Consider the following 17,921-nt stretch of genomic DNA (forward strand, 5'->3'; position numbering starts at 1 on the left):
AACCAATGAACGATTGTAGGGGCTCAGAGAGTCCCTGCTCACGGGCCGATTGATACAGGGAAAGACAAAATCTTTGACTGAGTCGTGAAGCGCCAGCGGACTGTGACCGTCAACTTCAAAGAACCATCCTTGTGGCCCATTGTCCTCGACGGTGGTAATGTCGGGGAACTCACAAGGATTCTCAAGCCATTGATAGTTCCCACACGGCAAAGAGTAGTGGGACATTGCCGAGGGGTACAACGAGTTCATGTCCAAGAACACTGCATTTGACTTTGTACCGCTGCTTTGTCCGCTCGGATCGGTTGATAAGACGCGATCCCCATGAAAAACATACCCACCTCTCATTGAACGCTCTACAAAAAGGTGTTGGTCAACGTCTCTGATTAGACCTATGTCTTCCCTAATGATTTTTTACAGTAAGTCCATTAGGAGCTGAGGTGTGGGGATATAATATCATATATCTAACCCAAATACCGAATAAATTCGGTCTGTATTTTAAAATGCTATATCCAATCGATCATAACCGTTACTGGTAAAGTAAACTGTATGATAATCCTATCTATTTTCATACCTCCCCTTGAACCACACCTTCTTGGCAAACTCAAACTCCTCGGCTGTACATTCACTGTTGCTCAGTGAATTGTAAAAAGCTTCAATTGGAGGTAGTTTCACCTCGCTTAAGCGAGCGCCAGAGCAGTAATAGTCATACGTATATATACCTTTGCAGGTCAACAGATCATACATTTCACCATCTGGAAAGTGCTGTTTAAGCAATGGAAAGCTATCAAAATTGTCGCTTTTTTGTACTTGAATCAATTGACTCAATGCCTTGGGGAAAAAACTAAAGGAATCTAAAAACCTGATTTTATTACAGCGTGTATGTCTATTATCCAATGCCTGCCATTCCAGTTCAAGAAGCAACAACTTCTCAGCCGATTTGGTGATAATGTTATAGGTAAATGAACTATTTACCCATGGAAAATCTACTCCCCCTCCCTCCCTCAGCATCCGTGCCAGTGCCGGTCCACTAAATTTGAAGTCATAATTAGAGTTTTGGATAAAAACAGGAATAAAAAACTGTTGGCTAACATTTAAATGACACGATTGATGTGCAACCCCCCTCACCTTGCTACCTTTAAAAGATATTTACTGCCCACAATTAGTCTTGTCTATACCGGGCACCTTTCTCGTTCGGGGCTCGTGAGTCTCTTGAATCACCTCTACCCACACTCCCTGAAAACCCCCCCCTCTGTTTTGTTTTTTTATATCGAGACGATCCGCTGCGGACAGCACCATTGGATAATGAGTATTTCTCAAACGAGAAATAGCACCATTACCCGTGCCAATCAGTTTAGTCAGTGCCTTGACCATGCACTCGGGCCCCTCATCCAATGTTTCAACTATTTCTAACAACTGCATGGTGTTAGAACTGTCTCTTTGTGCGTGGGCATAGGAAACTGCAATAGCCTGATGTTCTTTGACTCGATTTGGATATTGGGGATCATTCACCTCCACCAGCTTAGCTTCACAATCTAAAGATATTTGTTGCACTGGAGAAGGGTGTTTTGGAAATTTTTGAATCGTAAAATGGCCCTATCCCGTGAAACCGTTACTACTGTCTGATAGCCATGGCGGCTACAATACTTCATGTCATTTTGCACCTTTAGTTCACTACAAAATATAGAGAGGCATGTTGAACAGTAGAAACGAGTACCCCTCGCTCCTTTTTTACCTTCCCCCGGAACCCGACTAATGTCAGTGATTGGGTTAAAATGGCCAATTTTATTTGGTTGACTACGTGGCGTGTATAGCAAACAAAACCAGTCTCTGATCAAATCAACTGAGGGGCCCCTTACGGGGAAGACCACCCCCTTCTTTTTAGAACGAGTTCCATTTTCAAATTCAATTTCGGATTGAACCACAGTAACACCGATATTTAAGTTGGCATTAGCCATTTCAAATATATCAATAGATCGAAGCGTTATTGGGTATTTTCCTTCTAAGTATGAGAAATATACAATGGGGAAATCGGACCCGTCCTTCCCATGTACAGCCCAATTGTCTAAATTTGTCTTGGTAGCGTCCCGAGCAAGAGGCTCGAATGCTGATATGAGGAATTCATATCTGAAACACTTTTGACCTGTTTCAAAACGAATCCGCTGAACACCTTTACAACCTTCTAGATCTGAAGTATAATTTAATTCTACTGCCCTTGGTCCACTCCCACCTCTTAAAATAAAATAGGTATTTAATTTATCTATATTTACGCTTAAATTTTCAACAAAAAGAACTAAAGAGCCACTATCGTTTTCAATAAAATTCTAGAGATGCGTTATAATTTGATCTACCCAATCTGTGAAAGCATCCCTAAAATTTTCTAAATTCGAATAAACCAAACGCATCTCGGACTTTACATAATGATAGTAAACTTCACTTTTCACCTCATTTAAATAGAACACTTTTAAAACAATAGAGACCTTAATTGAATCCCTACCTAAAAACTGAATTTGGTTCTCCTGACGTGCACAAATTTTATCTACATAGTTTTGCACAGTTTCTATGAAGTCAAAAATAAATTTCCGCCCCAGACGTATATTAAAGGGGTCTCCAAACGTCGCAGTGTAAACAACTATTGCAGTTAAAATTCTGTTGGTCAATTGAAAATCGGGGAAAGTTGTACCCCCCTCCCCCTCTTGTATATTATCCCCTCCTCCCAGCTGTTCTACAAAAAATGGTGAATGCACCATATCAGGTGTTCGTGCTGAAGTCATGATGGTAAAGGAGTGTGGATGGGTCCCTGGTTATTACTGTGGAAAATAATCCAAAATCTTTCAAGTAATCAGGTATATCAACTGTAACCCTCCCAGCTCAATAGTGCCATTATCTAAATTAAATAAATCATTGAAAAAATCATTGAAATTTTCAGGTATTTCATTAACGATACCTTGCCAAGACATTTCATTTTCACGATACTCCAAAGATGCATCTTCTTCTCCTTCTCCAACTGACGAGCAGGGGGGAGATGGCGAGTATGGAACCAGGACAATCTATAAATGAAAAATAGATTATTTTCAGTGCTCAAATCACCCTAACTGCTTTACAAATTCGGATTATTATTGCCTAATAGCATATGTTTAATTCAACTAAAAGTTTCAACTTAATATACTCTAAGATATGACATATAAGGCTGCACGTTGTTTGTTTATTTTCAAAGTGTTAAAAAAAATTTTTTTTTTCGCGGCGATTTACCCCAGCGCGTCTCGCAGCGCTTCCCGTAGCGCGTTTCGGGCCTACTTCGCTTCTCGGGATGCGTTTCGGGCCCACAACGCATACGGCTGCACGCTTTTGGCCCGTGGCATATCCCTGTGGTGCGTACCGGGCCCGTGGCGCATCCCTGTGGCGCTTCTCGGTCCCGCTGCGCTTCCCGCAACGCTTCCCCGCCCCACAGCGCTTCTCGGTCCCTAAGCATATCTTATATTAGTATTAGATATTCACAATCTAAAACATCGCATGACATAGAATACGACAATTTGATATTGTTCAAACAATTCCTCCAAATAAAATTTCATATTAATACTCTTTATCTGCTCTGGGAAAAAAAATAAAACAACAAAAACATGATTTGAAAAGGATAGCCATCTCCTGTCATGATACACAACTCATTCAGATATAAAGTTTTTTTTTTATAATATTTGTAGAGGCAAGGTGAACCATTCGTTTATATCGCAATAGAAATTATCTAACCTTACTATGACCAGAATATAGTGTCTTTTTTTGTTTCACTAATCTAATTTAGCAAAAGAGTGACTGCATGCACTTGACATGATTCAAAAGGGGGAACATTATATTTCATTTGGGGAGAAAAAATCTTTCAATATTCCCGCTGAGATATACTTTTACGCAGTGTTCGAAAATGTTGCATGTAGAAAAGGCATATAAAAGTTGGAAGAAATTGATAGATATTTCTATATGATAGGTAGGAAAAAAATGCTTACATTTGCAAAATCCGTCTGGGCTTGGGTGCCCGAAGGTTCGGCTAGTGCATGCTGGAGAGTAGCTTCCTGACCTGTCGAAGATGGGGCAGCTAGTAGAGGTCCGTGGAGAGTGGAACGGCAAGTGATGTCACATTCCAATACGGCTTGGGTAGGCACCACTTGTTTAGGAGGCTTCGGCCAGCTACCATATTGCCGGACAGTAGCCTTCGCAGGGCCGATGGCGATGGGCATTCTTCACAATTTGCCTTAAAAAGAAGAGAAAAAGTTAGTATTGCAATAATTTGCCCCTTTTTTACAGAAAGAAAGTTAGTATCATAATCCTTGTAATTTTGTCTAGAAAGGCATTTATCACCAAGAAAGCACAACGTAAAAAAAATTCGTGAAATATACTAATTGCATCCTTTTTTGAATCTGAGAAAGAAAAATTACGGCTCACTGAGTCGTTCAAAATTAAGTCTATAAAGGTCAGCCTAATTTCTTATTTTTAGGCGTTTCTGCTCTTTTATGGTTTTAATCTGCATTGAGCATGCCTTGTTCGATTCATTTAAAGTATTAACGGTATTTTTTATCTTTCCAGATCCTTTTTCGATAGTTGGCATTTATCACACCCCCAGAAAAAACAGCCCACGGACAATAACCCTCACGGACAATATCCCTGAGACAGAACCTGGGTTAATAACCCCTCCCCCCACCGAAAGATATCGCATCCCTTTGAATCTGAGAATTACGGCTCCCTGAGCCGTTCAAAAGCCGGCCTAGTTTGCTTGAAGAAAATCCCGCCTAATGCTAAACGTTGAAAATGTGTATATTTAGTCAAACATCGAAGCAGTGATCTGAGCTATGGTTCTTTTTCAGTTATCCAATAAATAAAAACATGTTTTTAGTCGCGTCCTTTTTAATCTGTGAAATCTATGGAAACTAAACTGCTAATGAGCAGGATCAATGCTTTAAAAAAAGGCTCAGAGCTAATTATAGGCTTCGCGCTGGAGCTTTATGTCAAAACCATAGCGGGTTAATAACAACAGTGACAGAAGTCAGTAGACAATTTAAATCACAATAGAGAAAGGCTATAATTTTTCGGAATAAAATTATTTCTTTTTGATAGAATTTTGGTTGTAAAACAATGGGGGATGGGGTTAGGTTTTGAGGGTAAAAGAATATATTTTATGTTTTCCTAGTGAGTATAAAGATTGTAAAGTGATGTTTGTATTGTATGTGGGGGGGGGGGGTTACCCGAATATATTAGAGGGTAACCACGGAAAAAAATTTTATTTTGAAAATAAAAAATGAAAATTTACTCACATTGCTAATTGTGGATGCCAAGGCTTCAAGTTCATCAATAATTTCATGTGTTCTATCCATTGTGTTCTGGAACTTTCTGATAATTTAATCACATTGCATGCCCGTTATATACGAAATCTCAAGGGTGAATTGTTATGCAACGGGGAAAACCATTCGTAACCAGCTCTCTGATTGGCTGAGAAGGAGGATGTATCCGACTCGCTGATTGGATGAGAAGGATGTATGTACTTCCGGTTTCCTAATCCAGGACACCTTGACATTCACCCCTAGCATGTACATGACCAAAACAACAATAATAAATAAATCCCTCAGGCCTAAAGATTAAAGAAGCCCTGTTTGTTTCTTAATTTCCCCTTCATGAATCAATAATTTCCCCTAACGGTTATGTAAATCAAGTTCTCAGGTTAGGCTAACCAAACAACAATGAAGCCATGTTTGTTTCTTAATTCCCCCCTCGTGAATCAATAATTTCCCCTAGCGATTATGTAAATCAAGTTTACAGGCTAGGTTCACCTAAAGATTAAAGAAGCCATAGTGTTTCTTAATTCCCCTCTTCGTGAATCAATAATTTCCCCTAGCGATTATGTAAATCAAGTTGTCAGGTTAGGTTAGCCAAACAATCTCATAGCATTCGCGTCGAGCATGTCCATTCTCACTGACAACGAACAGACATAAATCATCCATATAACAGACATGAAAAACATCAAATAAATCGAACAACACACATAACCATCCATGAAAACAGACATAAATGTGAGAAAGTTCCTGTTTTTCAAATTCTCACTGACAAAAACCATTAAACATCCATAATTTGATGTTGACAACCATGAAAAACATCAAATAAATTGACAAACACACATAAACATCCATGAAAACAGACATAAATGTGACAAAATTCCTGTTTTTCCATGTGAGAAAATTCCTGTTTTTTCATTCTCAGTGAGAAAACCAAAAAAACATGCATAAATTATGTACTGTTCGGAGTTATATATAGGTATCTACTGATACACACTTGAGAAGTGGAGTTAGGTCAGTCTTTATGAAATATACCAAAATATAATGAAAATAAAATACTTTAGAAACGAAATTTGGGCTATATTTTTACATATCAGAGGGGGGAGGGGTAAAGTATACCAGGTCTGCATGCGAAATGTGTTAGCTACAATTATTCTGCATATTATGACGTACGGAGCGTTTTCTAACTTTACGCTTTCCAAATACTTTACCCTCACCTCCACCCTTGGTAAGTTCTAATTCCTGCTGTTGGTTGTAATACTCGCTGCTGATTATCTTCTAACTCCATATTTCTTTATTCTCGTGATCGTATATATATTCTAACCACACATATCTTTGTTCTTCATTTTCATTCGTTCTGATCCTCATTGTCGCATGTCTTGTAACTGTATATTTTTTTTCCTTCATTTTCGTTTTTGCGTCGTTGTGATTCTCGCTGCCAATTATCTTTTAATTGCATACTCCTTTGTTCTTCAGTTTAATTTTCGACTTATTCTGGTTGTTAGTTTCGCTAATATTTTAAATGCATATCTTTTTGATCTTTATTTTCGTTTATCCTTACTTCAGACATTTTTTCAATGCCTTCTAACTTAGCAGCCTGGATTGGTCTTGTCACTTTTGATGGTCTAGGACAGTGGTCGGCAAAGTGCGGCTCCGGAGCCCCATGTGGCTCTTTGGCCCCTCAAATGCCGCTCCAGCACAAATATTTAAATGCAGGCAGCGGACGCGCAAGTCGCGCCGAGGGTATCAGTCGGTTGACGATTGAAGGGAACGCGGCGCGGGGGAGACTCGCGCGTTTCTACATGCCAGCCACTGCCCACTGTGCCAGTCAGCAGTCAGTTGCAGGTAGTGGTCGGAGCTTATCGTGTCTGTGCGTGTTACAAGGATACCTTCTTGAAGACTAAAGTTGTTGTATTTTTCCATCTAGCTGCACATCCAACAGGTATTTTTCTCATCAATTTAAAAATGACACTAAGTTTGTATTGGTGGCTTTTGAAAAGATTATAATTTGAAATGTTTTTTTAGGTGCCTTGAAACATTTAGTACAAGTGTACAAAGCACCAAGTTATTGTCATAATTAAATTTATGGATATCTTACTTTAATTCTTTTTTTAATCAATAAAAATAATCTTTATAAATTTGAAATCAAGTTTCATTCAGTGTACCCGTAATTTAATGAAGGTCTAAAATCATAATAAAGGTTTACTACATTAATAAACCGATCTGGCTCTCTAAATTTTTTTTTAATCCTGGTAATGTACATATATGGCTCTTTGGCGAAAAAGTTTGCCGACCACTGGTCTAGGACTCGTCTAGGACTGGTCTAGGACACTGGTCTAGGTGGTATATTATTACCCGTCGTACATCTACATTTCTCAGGTCGTTCTCTTGATCTTGTCTCCTTTGATGGTCCAGTTTCTTCATTTTCAGCCTGCGGTTTTTCCCTTTTCTCTTTTGTTTCTATGTACTCATTTTGTGCTAACTTTAATTTACGTTTGTGTCCCCTAGACATTATGACACTGCTGAAAACGCCTTTTGAAATTTACATCACCGAATATAGACACATGAATTTATATATTTCTAAATTTTTGTTCTACAAATGCTTCTAAAAGAGTTTTAAAATCTATTTTCCTTGTGTCTTCACTTTTAGTCAACATGATTGCTAAACTATTTGGTCTATCCTAATTTATTGTTGATATTACATCGTTTTTTTTTTATTGGTTTTAGTCTGGAAAATGATATCTAGCCTGAAGCAAAGCTTACTGGAATTGTTAAGAGCACTTCAAAATTTCGAAAATCAATTATTTATTTTGATGGAGGCATGGGGCCTTTTCAATCGCGGGGCCCGATCGGGCCCAATCATTCTAATCGCCCTTTTTCCAGCCCTGAGGACATAAGCTTTGCTTCTCAACAACAGTGTAGAACAAGAAAAGAGCCTTTAAGGGGGAGTTCAATCCCCCTCTCGTCCCTCTCTGCACCCCTGGTTTGAGGTTTCTTGCAGTTTTTAAGTCATAGAGCTTAAAACTAGATTTGTGATTAAAACCGTCCCAAACGTATCCCTAAGAAATTAAGTTTCAAAGGTATGATAGTTTCATTTATTTCAGTAATTAAAAAAACTACGTTTTTTTTCCAGACAAGTTTTTTTTAATTTCACGATCCTATAATGGAAAAGAAGTTTTGGGATGTATCCTTTACCGTGTCCGACCTAGATACCACCAATCACTAGGAAAAAATCTACCAAAAGAGTGGTGTTACTGCGCAATAAAACTATAAAAAATGATTGCTGTAAAGCAATCGTAAAATATTTCTACCAAAATATTTCAATTGTAAGATATTTCTACATTCTATTAGAATTGGAACATGTCAAAGAAATTAGGAGTTTGTACTGTAAGAAAAAACAAAAACAAAAAAAGAACAATGCGAAGGCTTTGCGCCAGAGAAATTCAAAAGTGGTCTTCATCAATCTCCAATCCCCCCCCCACCATAATGTGCAAATATATAACCCAAATTACACACTTCCTATGCATACTACCTATGCGTCTCTTTCGTTTCAACCCGTGTACCCGTAAGTTGAATCAAATGTGATGAAATCAGGATACTTGTTAATTATTCAGAGCACAACGTTAATTATTCAAGAACACAACGTTTCCATAGCCACAAAGACAAGCGACGGGTGACAGAATGCATTGGAATTATATACTTTGGGCTTTATACGTATTTGCACATTAGAGGGGTGGGGGTAAAGCATAGTAAGTCTGCATTCAAAATGTGTTGTATTTCACACTGTCCAAATAATTTACCCCCCCTCCGCCCTTAATGTGCAAATATATAGCCCAATGCATTCTGTCACCTGTCACTTGCCTTGTGGCTATGAAATATGAAACCAGTTTTTAGAGACCTGGAGATAAAAATATTAATAGTGTCAATGTCTCACCTATTTGTAAGTGATAGTTGTGGTTTCCAGATCAATTCTGAAGGGATCTGCAGTATATTCAATCCTTCGTAATATGACTCATTCCATGCAAGTCGTTTATCTTTCCAATGTATCTGCAGAAAGCCATTTACATTGAACATTGATTCATTTTCTTTCTGGAAGATTAATTTTATCATTTTTTCGATATTATTTAGCAATGCTTAGTTCAAGGATTAAGTTTAACTAGCGTGGATTTAATCTTTAATGCCTTGCATTATAATCCTAATTTAGCAGCCAATTAGACCAATGAGAATGCAATTCGCGAATAAACAGATAAACATATATCCACCGACGCAGAAGGGGGCGAGGCTTGAAAGCTTAATAATACTTGTAATCGGAAAGGGAAGACTAGTCTGAAAGGCCTCTTTCCCTTCAATAAAATGGAAAAAATTACTGCTATTTATTTCTACATATGATTTTTTTTACCAGCTCCGCTCTTCTCAGTGACGACGACTTAATGAATTGTTAACAATTTTACTCTTTTGGTATTTCAGAAAAGTTAAAACGAAAAGAGTACCTAGTGAGTATTAGAAGAACACTACTCTTCTCATCCTCTAGCAGTTGACACTAAGGTTTAAATTGCACTCAGAAAAACATAATAATACAAAACATTAATCCAGTGTTTCTTGTCAAGTATTTTATTTAACAGTTACCTATAGAATAAACTGAATATGGTTTTTTACCTCACTTAATATAATGTATACAACAGTAAATGCACTTCACTGCGCACAATCACTTTCAACATAATTAAGACCCCTTCAATAAAAAATGCATCGAAATTAATAAAGCACAAACTAGATAAAGCGTTCTACCATCACCCTTTACGCTCAATTTGAAAAATGGCAAATGAAGCAAAGAAGAAGAAAAAATATAATAAGCAAAAAATAAAATCAAATTGGCGAGAAAAACAAGGGTAGTGTCAGCAAAAAGAAAAATATGAAACGAAAATAAGTAGATATTTCGATAAGGACCTCCGCCAAATCGTCTTCAGTGCTCAGAAAAAAATAAAAAACAAAAAAAAATCTAATCATTTGAAGTAAACTTCACGATACATGGGAGCTCGCAGGGGGGCAGGGGGGCCATGCCCCCTGTAATTTACACCAGAGTAGGAAGAAAATAGAAGTGTAACAACTAATCAAAGAAAAATAATTTCTTATTTTATTCTGTCTTTTTTATATATTTTTTTTTAATCCCTCCTCCTCTCCTCTTGGTGACATAATAATATTTTTCACTTAATTTCAAACTTTAATGTCACCTACGCTAAATTAAAAACAACATTTATTATTTGAAACTTGAATTTGGGTAGCCAAACATAATTGACAAAGACAAGGTATACTACAAACAATTCAAAACCGCAAAAATGTACCATTCCCGGTTTAGCAGGGTGCCCTTCTGCCATAGGGCACCCCCTTCACCGTGGAAATACATTAATAATAGACAAATAATTTTCATAAAACCTTGTACTCAATCAACTATACAACATCCTCCATCCTCTCAACCTTCCCTCAACCCGAAAATAAACCTAGGGGGAGTAGAAAGCTGTGCCCTTACAATATCTTTAGGCACGCCATTCTAATCCTTCTTTTGTAACACACAAATAAACTACTAAAACCTTTTTATTGCCCATTTGGCTACTCAAAAAAAAAAAAAAAATTAATATAATTTATTTTAATACTAACATCAATTCCTCATTTTTTTTTCTACTCTCTCCCTCCATACTCGACTCCGTCTCAAGTCATCCACATAACTTTCAAGCCAAATATTTGCCAAAAGAATTTTGAACTGCTTCTGACGTTTCCGCATTTTCCACACATGCATGCTAACACTTGTCACTAACAAACACAGCGCATAATTCCTTTGCTTACCTTTAACACAAAATGACAGCTTTAGAGCTTTCTTCTTTTCTTCTACAGACGTTGTTTTTATTGCTTCATTTTCTAATATTTCCAATAATCTTCGGGGTAATCCTCCGTTCGAGGGGCATTGAATCAATTCGTGCAATAGTCTGCCAAGCACTTCGTCTCCACACATCAAACAAGTAGGCGTTTGAGTTTTCAATATGCGACTAACTCTATCACTAAAGGGTAATATTCCGTGAATCATGCAGTACACAAACTCTTTCTGTTCATAACTAAACGGCATAAGCTCTTTTATTTTTTTTGTTTTGTCTTTAAGAACTGCTATGAAAGTATCACGATAAGAGAAAAGACAGCCAAAAGACTAATCAAAACCAGCCAGAATGAATGAAAGGCGATTCACCAATTAGATTGGGCCAAGATTCGTTGCCTAGCAATAGATTTAGCTTGCTTGCAACTTGATTTTCATTAGATATGCGGACAGGTTGTCTTAAACTAGACTGAGGAAAAATGTTGTTTCAAATATTTGCTTATTTTCGTTTCATGATTTTCGATATGCTGACGTGGTCTTAGAATGTATTTGGGTGGGAAAATAGCCTTTTTAATCTAATTTTAAAAAATAAAAGAGCTACTAGAACTGAAAAATGAAACAAAGGAATAAGCTACAATGTAAATCCTTAAAACAAAGGTCTCTTCTTTTTAAGCAATCTGTGTTAGTCACTTTATATAAAACCGTAGTTCTAACCGTAGTTCTATGAAAGCATGGGTTTCATTTTTATATATATTTGTATAAAAATAAAAAGTAACCGTAGTTTTATGCTGTCTTAGTTTTATATTTTTGTTCCGAGATTTCTATTATACAGCATTAAAAGTGCCAATTAGACCACGTTTGCCCCCCCCCCCCTGGAATTCAGCTTTTGGGCGCCCATGTATGAAAGTGACCTAAACAACAATATCTTAGAGACAAAATCATATACACTAAAATCTAAAAAAATCAGGCTAAGAAATGATCAAAATAACATACCAGATCTATATAAAAAACGACTAATCCCAATTGAATAATCAGTGACTCATTGCCCTTAGAAATAGGTCTAATATGGCTGCTGTAGCCTTTCATTAAATCACTTTGCAATTTATGTTCAGCATTGAAGTATTCCATAGGACTAAGGGGTTGATCACCCTGCATTTCTCCGTCTACAAATAAAGAAAGTTATGAAATTAAACGAAAAGATTGAAATTTTAGCTAGCATATTGAAGTTTAAATAGGTCGAAAAAATAAAATAAAATAAGGGGAAAAAAAAATTTAGACTGGAATTTTTCCACAGGAAACCTTTAGCTGGAAAGCTTTGACAAATGATAATTCACAGTGATTTAATTTATTATTTTTCTCGTTTTGTAATGTTTTGGCAATATATCTGGTTATTCTATTGTTTGTCAGGTCATTTTCGATCCTGCTCAGATTTTTGGAAATGAATTTTGTTCCCATTTTTTATTCCACCTCACCAGCACAATTTTCTACTTTATGAAGAAAGTTGTATAATGCCTTGAACAAATAGATGGCAGTAGCAAAATGGCTGTCACAAAGAATCAAATTAGAAATTACTTTCGTTAGACGAAATTGACAAAAATCTTAAAGGAAAGATAAAGAAATTTTAAATTTATCACTGTGGATAAAAAAAAAATTGGTGGGAAAACTTAAAAAAAAAAATCTTCCAAAAATTACAGAGTGATCTTTACAAATCATAACTTGGCTCAGTATTAAAAACGTTGGAAGGAAAAACGAAAGTCCCAGAAGATTTCAGGTGTCACTTTTTGCATAGCCATATTTTTCCTGCTCCGTTTCTTTTTTCCACTCTTATAAATATGCAAACATTTTATGTAAAGTTTATACGGTTTGTACTGAAGTCTATACGGAAGTCTGAGCTTGGTTCGCACTAGCCTTGACTTTCTTTTTTTAGAAGTTATACGGGATATAAGTATGAGTTTGAACAAGTATTTTTGCAAGAACTTTTTGAAAAAGCTGATCTGTCGTAAAATACGCCAAAGAAAGCAAAGTTTTGTCATCCCTCCCCCTTGTCAACAGTTGGTTAATACGAGTAGAATGGCCATAATATCTCCCGTACCCACACCATATATGGGCATAGAATACTGTCAGTACACCATATATGGTCATAGAGTCCCTAGGGAGAAAGATTACGTAATCGCTCAATGACCTCTTTTTCCAAGGTCGATTTATTTGATGTTTCTATGTGTAATAACTCCGGGGGCGAAGGTTGCACATGCGCATTGAATTCTAACGGGAACAATGTTATTGATCTAGGACTCGAGGGGGACCGAAAAGCTCCCGTACGAACCACGTGGTTTATGGTCCTAGTAAGGGCATAGAGTCATTAGGGAGAACACGTGGTTAATGGGGTCAATGACCTAAATTTCACAACAACAACAACGACCTTGACATTCGCTGAGAGCGTGCACTTACAACAACAACAACATCGACCTTGGAACACCTGTGCTGTCGATCTCAAGTCACCTATCGTGAATCAATAATTCCCCTTAGAAACAACAAATTAATTTCCCTTTCTTGACAGATCAATCAATCAATGACATCATCTGTCAGACTTTAATAATTTTCGCCTAGAAACGATTCTCCAGGAATAGATCCAAGTCATTAATGTCTTTGCCTCGGAAACAACTCTTTTGGTCGAACTCCAAAGGATATTAATAACCAAAGGCCATGGAAACAATTAGGCAAGAAGCATCTTAGCGATGAATTGTTTTAGCGCGCGAAAAGGTTTCATATTGATTTGAAATGCGTTAGCGCAGAGATGCCAATAACAAAGGAACACGCTGAATTTACGTTTAGGGATTATTTGGGCGAAACCGTTTTAGACAGGTTATGGAACTATTTCGGCGAAACGGTTAGAGACATTTTAAAAGATGATTTTAGGAAAGATTTTAGAAGAGAATTTAATGGTGAAACTCTGTGGTCGTTATAATACACAAGTTTCATTTGAACAGTGTTGTGAGGTCCTCTAACCCAACCCCAAAGGGTTCCAATCCTCCTACCCCAACCCCGAAGGAACCCCCCCGTCCGCAAAGGCCCCCCAAGCCCCCAAAGGCCCTCCACCGGTCCCCAAATGTCCCCCAGGCCCCCAACTGTCCCCCCGGACCCTCAAAGGCCCCCCAAGCTCCCAAAGGGCCACCGGCGCCCCAAAGGCCCTCCACCGGTCCCCAAATGTCCCCCAGGCACCCACAAGCCCACCCAGACCCCCAAATGGCCTACCCGGCCCCCCAATCCCCAACCCCCGTCCCCCAACGTCCCCCCCCGCTCCCCCACGACCCTCGACCCTCAAGGGCCTCCCACACCTTCAAAGGCACTCCCCGATCACCCGGCTTTAGGTGAGGTGAGTTGTCTGAGATCGCTGATGTGGGAGGTGTAGTTTGCTACTTCAGGCTTTTCTGAGCAGGATTTCTTAGCCATTCGTAGGTGTGTGTTGACTGAAACCAATACTTTGGGATGAGTAGTTTGCTATTTCAGGCTTTTATGAGATAGGTTTCTTAGCATTTCGTTGGTGTGTGTTGAGTGAAACTTATGATTTGGGATATGTAGTTTGCTTTTTTGACTTTTCTGAGTTGGATTTCTTAGTCTTTCATAGGTGTGTGGTGTCTGAAACCTATGATTTGGGATGTGTAGTTTGCTATTTTCGACTTTTCTGAGTTGGATTTCTTAGCCTTTCATAGGTATGCGTTGTCAGAAAATTATGATTTGGGATGTATAGTTTGCTATTTCAGGCTTTTCTGAGCTAAGGTTTTCTAGTATTTCGTAGGTGAATGTTGTCTGAAACCAATAGTTTGGGATGAATAGTTTGCTATTTTTGACTTTTCTGAGCTAGGTTTCTTAGTCTTTCGTTGGTGTGTGTTGACTGAAACCGATGATTTGGGATATGTAGTTTGCTATTTTTGACTTTTCTGAGCTGGATTTCTTAGTCTTTCATAGGTGTGTGTTGTATGAAACCTATGATTTGGGATGGGTGGATTGCTACTTTTGACTTTTCTGAGCTGGATTTCTTAGCCTTTCATAGGTGTTTGTTGTCTGAAACCTATAGTTTGGGATGACTAGTTTGCTATTTTTGACTTTTCTGAGCTAGGTTTCTTAGCCGTTCATAGGTGAGTGTTGTCTGAAACCTATGATTTGGGATATGTAATTTGCTATTTCCGACTTTTCATAACCGGATTTCTTAGTCTTTCGTAGGTGTGTGGTGTCTGAAACCTATGATTTGGGATGTGTGGGTTGCTATTTTTTTGACTTTTCTGAGCTGGATTTCTTAGCCATTCTTAGGTGTTTGTTGACTGAAACCTATGATTTGGGATGGTTAATTTGCTATTTTTGAATTTTCTGAGCTAGATTTCTTAGCCTATCATATGTTTGCCCTTTCAGAAAATTATGATTTGGGAGGTATAGTTTGCTTTTTGGACTTTTCAGAGCTAGGATTCTTAGTCACTCATAGGTGTTTGTTGTCTGAAACTTCGAGTGTGGGATGAGTAGTTGGTTATTTCAGACTTTTCTGAGCTAAGGTTTCTTAGTATTTCATAGGTGAATGCTGTCTGAAACTTATGATTTGGGATATGTAAATTACTATTTCGGGCTTTTCTGAGTTAGATTTCTTAGTCTTTCATAGGTGTGTAGTGTCTGGAACCTATGATTTGGGATGTGTAGTTTGATATTTTCGACTTTTCTGAGCTAGGTTTCTTAGCCTTTCATAGGTATGTGTTGTCAGAACAATATGATTTGGGATGTGTGGGTTGCTATTTCAGGCTTTTCTGAGCAGGATTTCTTAGCCGGTAGTAGGTGTTTGTTGTCTGAAACATATGATTTGGGATGGTTAATTTGCTATTTTTGACTTTTCTGAGCTAGATTTCTTAGCCTTTCATAGGTGTGTCCTTTCATAAAATTATGATTTGGGAGGTATAGTTTGCTTTTTGGACTTTTCATAGCTAGGATTCTTAGTCACTCATAGGTGTTTGTTGTCTGAAACTTCGAGTTTGGGATGAGTAGTTGGCTATTTCAGACTTTTCTGAGCTAAGGTTTCTTAGTATTTCGTAGGTGAATGCTGTCTGAAACTTATGATTTGGGATATGTAAATTACTATTTCGGGCTTTTCTGAGTTGGATTTCTTAGTCTTTCATGGGTGTGTGATGTCTGAAACCTATGATTTGGGATGTGTAGTTTGCTATTTTCGACTTTTCTGAGCTAGGTTTCTTAGCCTTTCATAGGTATGTTTTGTCAGAAAATTATGATTTGGGATGTGTAGTTTGCTATTTCAGGCTTTTCTGGGCTAAGGTTTTCTAGTATTTCGTAGGTGAATGTTGTCTGAAACCTATAGTTTGGGATGAGTAGTTTGCTATTTTTGAATTTTATGAGCTAGTTTTATTATTCTTTAGTTGGTGTGTGTTTAATGAAACCTATGATTTGGGATACTTATTTTGATATTTTTGACTTTTCTGAGCTGGATTTATTAGCCTTTCCTAGGTGTGTGTTGACTGAAATCTATGATTGGGATGTATGGTTTGCTATTTTTGTCTTTTCTGAGCTAGATTTCTTAGCCGTTCATAGGTGTGTGTTGTCTGAAACTTATGATTTGGGATGTGTAGTTTGCTATTTGAACTTTTCAGAGCTATGATTCTTAGTCCGTCATAGGCGTTTGTTGTCTGAAACTTCTAGTTTGGGATGAGTAGTTTCGCTATTTCAGGCTTTTCTGAGCTAAGGTTTCTTAGTCTTTCATAGGTGAATGATGTCTGAAACCTATGATTTTGGATTTGTAAATTACTATTTCGGGCTTTTCTGAGTGGGATTTCTTAGTCTTTCATAGGTGTGTGGTGTCTGAAACCTATGATTTGGGATGGGTGGATTGCTACTTTTGACTTTTCTGAGCTGAATTTCTTAGCCTTTCATAGGTGTTTGTTGTCTGAAACCTATAGTTTGGGATGACTAGTTTGCTATTTTTGACTTTTCTGAGCTAGGTTTCTTAGCCGTTCTTAGGTGAGTGTTGTCTGAAACCTAGGATTTGGGATATGTAAATTACTATTTCGGGCTTTTCTAAGCTAGATTTCTTAGTCTTTCATAGGTATGTGTTGTCTGAAACCTATGATTTGGGATGTGTGGGTTGCTATTTTTTGACTTTTCCGAGCTGGATTTCTTAGCCGTTCATAGGTGAGTGCTGTCTGAAACTTGTGATTTGAGATGGTTAATTTGCTATTTCTGGCTTTTATTAGCTAGGTTTCATAGCCATTCATAGGTGTGTGTTGTCAGAAAATTACGATTTGGGATGTGTAGTTTGCTATTTGAACTTTTCAGAGCTAGGATTCTTAGTCCATCATTGGTGTTTGTTGTCTGAAACCAATAGTTTGGGATGACTAGTTTGCTATTTCAGGCTTGTTCATTTTGAATTTCTGTCATGAAATGCAAGAGTTGGAAAATTAGGGTCTTAGTCCACCAGCTCAGTATTAGGGTCCCAGTCCACCAGCCTGAACGGTGGAAATTCACTAGCTCAGAATTGGGGTCTTAGTCCACCAGCCTGAATGGTGGAAATCCACTAGCTCAATATTGGCGTCTCAGTCCACCAGCCTAAATGGTGGAAATTCACTAACTCCGAATGAGGGTGTTAGTCCACCAGCCCGAATGGTGGAAATTCACTAGCTCAGAATTGGGGTCTTAGTCCACCAGCCTGAATGGTTGAAATTCACATTAGACGACACAAAAACTTACACACACACAAAAAC

General features: G+C 37.9%; 1 protein-coding gene across 1 annotated transcript in view; it reads right to left on the minus strand.

Annotated features, from left to right (window-relative positions):
* Positions 1–17,921, minus strand: part of LOC148942723 (neuronal acetylcholine receptor subunit beta-4-like) — a 191,450-nt gene that overhangs the window by 89,739 nt on the left and 83,790 nt on the right. The window contains exons 5-6 of the mRNA XM_089102763.1: positions 12,166–12,335; positions 9,247–9,401 (exon numbers count right to left, since the gene is read on the minus strand). Of these exons, the coding sequence (XP_088958889.1) occupies positions 9,247–9,401; positions 12,166–12,335 (325 nt within the window). The remainder of the gene's footprint in view (positions 1–9,246; positions 9,402–12,165; positions 12,336–17,921) is intronic.

Source organism: Artemia sp. Qi Xiang Cuo, chromosome 16 (assembly GCF_049724085.1).
Source record: "Artemia sp. Qi Xiang Cuo chromosome 16, ASM4972408v1, whole genome shotgun sequence".
Lineage (NCBI taxonomy): Eukaryota > Metazoa > Arthropoda > Branchiopoda > Anostraca > Artemiidae > Artemia > Artemia sp. Qi Xiang Cuo.